The sequence below is a fragment of the Siniperca chuatsi genome, linkage group LG6 (assembly GCF_020085105.1).
Source record: "Siniperca chuatsi isolate FFG_IHB_CAS linkage group LG6, ASM2008510v1, whole genome shotgun sequence".
Lineage (NCBI taxonomy): Eukaryota > Metazoa > Chordata > Actinopteri > Centrarchiformes > Sinipercidae > Siniperca > Siniperca chuatsi.
The window spans coordinates 23,592,830-23,599,995 of NC_058047.1; the positions used below are offsets into that span (position 1 = coordinate 23,592,830).

The 7,166-nt window shown below is 42.1% G+C and overlaps 1 protein-coding gene across 1 annotated transcript; it reads right to left on the reverse strand.

The window, feature by feature from the left end:
• Nucleotides 1-349: 349 nt before the first annotated feature.
• Nucleotides 350-1,997, reverse strand: gsx2 (GS homeobox 2). The gene is made up of 2 exons (XM_044199037.1): nucleotides 1,390-1,997; nucleotides 350-1,150 (listed from the first exon to the last, which is right to left on the reverse strand). The coding sequence occupies exons 1-2, from the start codon at nucleotides 1,760-1,762 to the stop codon at nucleotides 810-812; spliced, it is 714 nt and encodes a 237-aa protein (XP_044054972.1). The 5' UTR covers nucleotides 1,763-1,997; the 3' UTR covers nucleotides 350-809.
• Between the last annotated feature and the right edge of the window lie 5,169 nt (nucleotides 1,998-7,166).

Genomic DNA, 7,166 nt, shown 5'->3' on the forward strand with positions numbered 1-7,166 from the left:
ACATTATACAGGAGATACTATTATTTTCACCATATCACTACAACTAAAAGGACCAGTGCTTCCTGGTAATCAATATGTCATAACAAATGGATAATAATCATAATAATAATGCATTATAGTCTATGCAGAGTATTTATATACATTTTGAAATTCAATAGTGAAGGAAATGTATTTGTGGCGCATTTTAATTGAAGTATCTCAACTTACATTGATGCAAAAATACATATATGTTTTTTATTTTTTATTTTTAAATTCGTATCAGTAATAAAAAATATTTGCTGTATTAGGTCCTTTGTCTTTATTACTGAAGACAGCATTAATCATAGTAAGTCAATACACTGACAACTTCTTAGGTCAACTCGTCATGTTTATTACAATAAATACAGATATACATAGTTTACAAATATTTGCGTACAGGTTCCACACAGGTTAGGCCTATACTATTTCTAAGGGCTTTCATTACCACACAACCTCACCGACAGCAATAATTGAAAACATGTACTGGGGACAGTTAACTTGGCCTGGGTGTGTAGGTGAGAACCCTGAAGGGATCAAAAGACATCAGTCTATTAGGCATACAGTGGGTCATGTTTCCCAGTATTTCACCACAGTGTTAAAACACGTATTCACATTTTAGTCCTTTAATTTAAAAGTAGGATACACATGAAGTGAAGAACAACTGACGTTTTCAACACTTCTTAAACTTCATGCAGGAGATTTATGGCCCAGAGGTTGCGTGATGCCATAACCCATAACTGCAGCAGGGCAGAGTAAGTGCCAGCAGTGGGAATTTGGGAGTCGCGTTGCTCTCAGATGGGTGACACCTCTTTCTCTTCCTCAGCAGAAGCCGGAGATAGAGACTCCTCGTCCTCTGACCTTGAATAGTCTGTGTGACCGGTTGTGCACTTGCAACCGCTGTGTGCGCTCCTTTGGGTGGCTTTCCCTTCCTTCTTGTGCTTCACCCTGCGGTTCTGAAACCAGATTTTCACCTGTTTCTCCGAGAGGTTCAAATACGTGGCGATTTCGATTCTTCTGAGTCTCGAAAGATACATGTTCGTGGAAAACTCCCTTTCAAGTTCCAGGAGTTGCGTGCTTGTGAAAGCCGTGCGCATCCTCTTGCCATTCTGTATGTGGCTGTTCTCGGAGGCGCCTGTTGGAGAAAAAAAAAACATTTTTTTGGTCATACGTTTAGCTTTTTAGTACTACAAGTCTAAACTCAATCAAAGATGCAAATGGAATAAAACATCGCTCGTAAATCTGTGTGCGTAAAAGCCGAGCGTTGGCATTCATCTAATTGCCTGAAAGTGCATCATGAAGCGTAGTGAGACTACCAAACAGGTGCCGAACAGTAAAGTTGTGAGTTGAGACTGTAGCAAACAGGTGGCTTACCAATAGAAAGACAGTGGTATCTCCTGGGATCTGTGACGCTGAAGGTGGGCGTGCAGACAGGTGTATGTCCCGGGTGCGCGAGTGCAGGAGACTGATGAGCTATTCTCTGACAGTACTGCGCCTCCGCTCCTGGAAACTGACTCTTCAGCATGGGAATGCCGCTGCGGGAAGAGTGGATGTGGGACGTGACGCACAGCGGGCAAACACAGAAAGTCCCATTTTTCCTGGATGGGCACACCGGAGCGGTGACCGTCATTACGCTCGGAGAATGCATGCTGATGGGGATAAGGAAGTCTTGTCCTGGGTGCTCTGCTGGTTCAGGTCGCACCGTATCCTTGATTATTAAAGAATCTACGTAAAAAGACCTCGACATGGCTGCGCCGCTGATAAGTGATCGCTCCGTGCACAAGATGATAGCTGTTTCTCATCTGAACCACTCGGGATCTCCAAAGGTGCTTATGTTTGATGGTTCAACAAAAGGGACCCCGAAGAGGGTTGGCCCTGCAGCGTCACCCACGTGCGCACCCGTCTCCAAGGGTTTATACTGTCAGCGACCCAAACCACGTGATGTCTCCATGGGCCTCCAATCACAACTTGCAGATTTATTCTATTTATCCCCGAATTTAGAGAAGTCTTGGACACTAGAATAATATAACCAGCCACATGAAACATTTATTTATTTTATTTGTATTTTCTGAACTACATGTACTAAGTTCTGCACTGGCTTTCATCAGCAGACTCAAACTATTCAATAACTGAACCATCTTGTTGAAACAGTGTAGCAAAATTAATTGAAGCTAAAAAAAAAAAATACATTTTCACAAACATGCTGCTAAAATCTGTATTTCTGATGTGGAACTTGGGTTTACAGGAGTTTTAAGAACTGGTCAGATATCAATCTGAAATTCATTCTCTTGAAATACCTGCTATTTTAAACTCTGGCCACCAAGTAACACTTCACTAATATAAAACATGCATTAAATACACCAGATGAACTCAGAGCTTCCTTTATCCCCATAATTCAATCTATGGACCAATTAAAATGGGAGTATTATTTTAAAGACTGCTTAATAAGTCTGACATGTAAAGCAAAGCTATATGATGGCCTTTATCCAGGCCTACTTTTATTTGATAATCGATTTAATTTTCCCAAATGCGATTTAAGTGACTATAAGCACTAATTGCTTTGCAGCCTAATCATACTTTGAACCCGGTTGGTCCAGGTTTCACTTCCAGCAATTAAAGAATTATGAACTGATGGCGAGTCTGGGCTGCGGTTATTTGATGGCGATTAGGATTCAATTAGAAAGTGTTTATAATGGCCGGTCTGTGCGGGGGTAAACAGGCAGCTATTTCAGAAATGCGTTAATCCCTCATCTTGTGACAATAATTAGCGGGTTTGATCCTGCAGGCGGGTCACCGGTAGGTTTAGCTTCCACTTTCATCTGCCAAGTAACGCCTCGGACCTTCAGACAGAGGCGAGCCGTCAGTAGGTCCATGTCCAACTCAACATGTGTTAGTTTCTCAACTGAGCTCAGACAAAAACACACGTTTTCCACAAACACAAGAGGAACGGGCCTGTTGTGGAGCCCAAGTTTTAATAAGTCACTTTCTGTCTATATGGCACCTCTTCTTCTTATCCATCAGCCTCCTCACAATGCAGCAAATACATGATAGCAAACAGGCGACTGCAGCTTATTGAACTGTGAGTTAAAATGCAGTCTTTGAAAGAATTAGAAAGTCTTTAAAATCCAACCACAAACATGATAAAAACCAAACATGTCTGCCACACAGACAGTAATTGCTATAATAAAGTGAATCCAGCGTTTGACAAGGAAGACGCACATAGTTGTTATGGTACAGATAACAGTCTGAAACAAGGGGAGGGAGGGAGGGGGGACAAACCGAGCGGAATGATGCGTGGCGCGCGCCCTCATCACACCATGCGAGCTCTAATATTATTTTTCCATAATTCTGCACGATAAAATTTCATTGTCTATTAAGTAATCCCACAAATGAGATCCTTTATGAGGCTATAATGAGGCCTAATTGCCAGGACTAGTGGAGCCACGTGGAAGGATTTAGGAAGCATTAAGCCGTCGGGTACTAAGCACAGGCTGTTACCTAGCCATTACTTTCATAATTCAAGGAGAAAATTAGTCCATTTAAGGGAAAAATCCTTTGATTCCCTTTATTCTGCTCGGGGTGACAGGGCTGCAGTTTTTTTGTCCGCTTCGGTTAAAAAGCCGGTGCAACAAATGGGGCCGGTGCAATATCACTCACTGTTTAAACGTTAGATTGAAAAAAAAAAAAAAAAAAAAGAATTTCAGAAATGTGTAAAGCTCTCAGGGCCCCACCCCTCACTTGCCTCTTCTTTCTCTCCAGTGTTGTGCCTTTTACTTTATAGTACAGCGGTTACCCTCCACTGTTCACCCCCTTTTCAAATCATGCTGATGGGCAATTAATCACTGGCCTATTCAATAACATGAAAATCAAATTTAAATAGGGGATTTAAAAAAAGTTTATTCTCTTCAGAGGTTGGACAAGTTTAATCTCCTCAGTGGAAAGCAACATTTCTAGTATGAGTATGAGAGTGCATCAAAGAGGGGGAAAAGGTGTGTGTGTGTGTGTGTGTGTGTGTGTATCCAGCTCCTCCCAGTAGTAAAAACACACAAACTTGTTAAAGCGCAGTGCTAAAGTTCCCCCCTCTCATTCACATCGCATCCCATGCCATATTATACCGTGAAGAAGTCCATTAATGTTTTGTTGAACAAGCGTCATTAACTTGTATCAACGCCTTTTTACAAACCTTGCATTGTTGTGCAGGGCCAGTCTGCGGCCCATCTTGGCCAATACAGTGGATGATTTGCCCCTTTATTAGTTACCAGGCAACAGATCCTGAATACCAAAACTCAAAGGAAACACTCTGGTCGTCCATATAGATCTCAATGGCGATGGGAGAAAATGAACAATGATCCTGTGGACAACATAATACCACGCAATGACTTTTCATTAACAATTATCTGGTTGATGTGAATAGCAGCTGCAGTGGCCACTCTCCATCTCATGGTTTACAGAGAAAAGGAGAGCGGGGAGAGAAAGAGGCTTGCCTGTGAATAGCATCCTGCAGGAGTTTAGGGGGTTCGTGGTCTCCATGAATGTGGAATCTAATTTATATCTCAGTGAATAATTAGGTTTCTATGCAAAAATGAGATGGAAATAATTACATTTTAAAACTCCGTGACAACTTAGCCACATAAACAAAGAAAAGCAGTCCCTTTTAATGTCTCACACCAGGAGGTTATGAGCCTTTTTCAACTCCCCGCTCAAGATCAAGAAGCTGACGTTTGCATTTTAGTGCAAAAAATGGATCAGAAAACCACTTCTCTTTCAATATAAGACTGCTGTGTGGCAGCTATATCCTTGAAAATGTCTACAAACTGTTTCTGCGATTGGGAACAGACAACACTTTTAGGGAGCACGGCCCTCAGTCCTATAGAAAAGTAAAGTGACAGCCTCAGTGTAAGAAGAGGCTGCTGAACAAAGCCAGCGAGGGCCCTGTTGATGGCCTATAGAGATGTCCTGCACCAGGCTCCCTCTAATTAGGGAGATGCTTCTCAGTCTCACAGAGCTGCTCAGACCAGACACTCCAGACTGAAGTGTGCCCCTGCGCCAACGAGTGCGTCTGGATGTCCACACTCAACGCAGCATGTGTATGTGTCCGCGCTTTATGGCGCACACAATTAACGAGCCTCGAAAATGAGATAAACACCGACTGATAGTGACGCCGATCACGGTTAAGGTCCCCGAGAAATGTCTTTATTAAAGCTCATTGTTCGAGCCCTGGTTTGTCCCTCTGCCTCCTCTGTTGTTTCCAAAAGACTAAGCAAATGCCATTACAGAGACAGCTCATAACAGCCCTTATTTCAATCTTTTCTTGCTTGAGTTGTCAAATAGTCCTGAAATTCCATCCTTTTTGTAACAGGAAGCTATCGTTGGTCACTTTGTAGTGCATGTTCTCCCTGCAGGAGTTATCAGCTGTAAGGACTCATTACTGTGCTCCTCACTGGTTTCCAAGAAGATCAAGATGCTGTTTCTTCTTCGTTAATGATTGGCTTTTTACCAACATTATCTTGGTTCAAAATGATGCCTTTCTAGACTCTGTCTGAAAACAGAACATTTCTTACTCAAATTCTCAGATTAAAAACAGCTGTGGTTACAGATGGAAACCAGTCACCTCCTCCCCGAACAGCCTCAACCAAACCTGAAAGGTTCTCACCCCTCATCTGCTCACAACAGAGATCCTGACTTCCCGTGAAACCCAAATCAGGAAATGTTTCAAAGAGTGAATGACAGGAGTCCCTCCACCCGGTTACTCCGGCCGGTCTCTCCCTCGAGGTGATATTGTAGCCCTTTTTCTCCCTTTTGAAAGGGGAAATCCCTGGGATTGAGCTTGTGTGCTGGAGCGGAAGCAGACTGGAATGTGTGTCCGGGCAGCGTCTTTTGTCGCCGGCCAGGGCCATGAATAGACATGGGCCGCAATCTCTCTGTCCTCTGTTTATCAGACTGTGAAGAAGCAAACAAACCAAACTGTTTCATCCTCATGTTATTGCCACCTTATACCTGCCAATCAATCCAGGAACCTGCAGCTTTTTAGTTTTAAGTAGCATCCTCTTTGCTGTACTGCTGTAATTCATGCTAAATGAGGATATATCAAGGTTTTCACGGGTCCAAACTGCTTAAAGGGGACAGTGCACCCCCAATTCAAAAATGCATATTTTTCCTCTTACCTGTAGTGCTATTTATCCATCTAGATTGTTTTGGTGTGAGTTGCTGAGTTTTGGAGATATCGCCTGTAGAGATGTCTGCATTTATTGAATATAATGGGACTATATGGCACTCGGCCTGTGGTGCTCAAAGCGCCAAAAAAAAAAAAAAAAAACATTTGAAAAACTCAACAGCAATGTCTCTTTCCAGAAATCATGACCCGGTTACTCAAGATAATCCACAGACCTTGTTGTGAGCAGTTTCATGCAGGAACTATCGGTAGAAAGAAAATAGTTCCCCCATGAAACTGCTCACAACAAATCTGTGTATTTTTGATTTTGGGGTGAACTGTCCCTTTAAAGAGGGACTTTATTTTTAAATAAATAATATTTCTGATTCATTGTTTCTATGTGTACTCTTCAGATTTAATATTGATTTGGAAAAGTGTCACGTTGAGTAGAGTTTGTCATTATGGTGATTTTCATTGTTGCCTGTTAGTGTCTCTCAGGCAGCTTGTCGCTCTAACCTCACCCTGATAGAAGCTTTCAAACAAACAGGAAAGCTTACACATTTCCTAATTGAGATGATGCCCCCATTTTTCGATCCATTACTATGGATATAGTGTTCCTCTAATGTGATTTATTGGAAGATATGCAGAATTTTAAAGGAAGGTGGAGAGTGAGCTGTCTGCTCATTTGGACAATGAAGAAAGCATCAATCTGATTTTTCCTCTGTTTTTGTCTTCATCATCGTTACAGCTGCTGGCATTTCAGTGTTCATTTATATTCATTCCGCTGTTCAGCAAAAACACAAGCCAATGCAATTGATATCCTTCGTGTATTTTACACAGTCATGAATGTGTTCCTTCCCGCCAGTGCGTGTGGTTCTTTTTATGAGAGGATTATCAGATTTATATATGTTAATTGGCACTAGGCAGCCACAGAAGGCTGTTTACTGTCTTTTCTTGAAGAGGAAAGCTACAGTGTAATTCTCAGATACAGAGCTAAAAC

Coding starts and splice junctions, on each gene's coding strand:
- gsx2 (XM_044199037.1), bottom strand. CDS start 1,762: ATGTCGAGGTCTTTTTACGTAGATTCTTTAATAATCAAGGATACGGTG. Junction 1,151..1,389: donor ATACCACTGTCTTTCTATTG/GTAAGCCACCTG, acceptor TTTCTCCAACAG/GCGCCTCCGAGAACAGCCAC.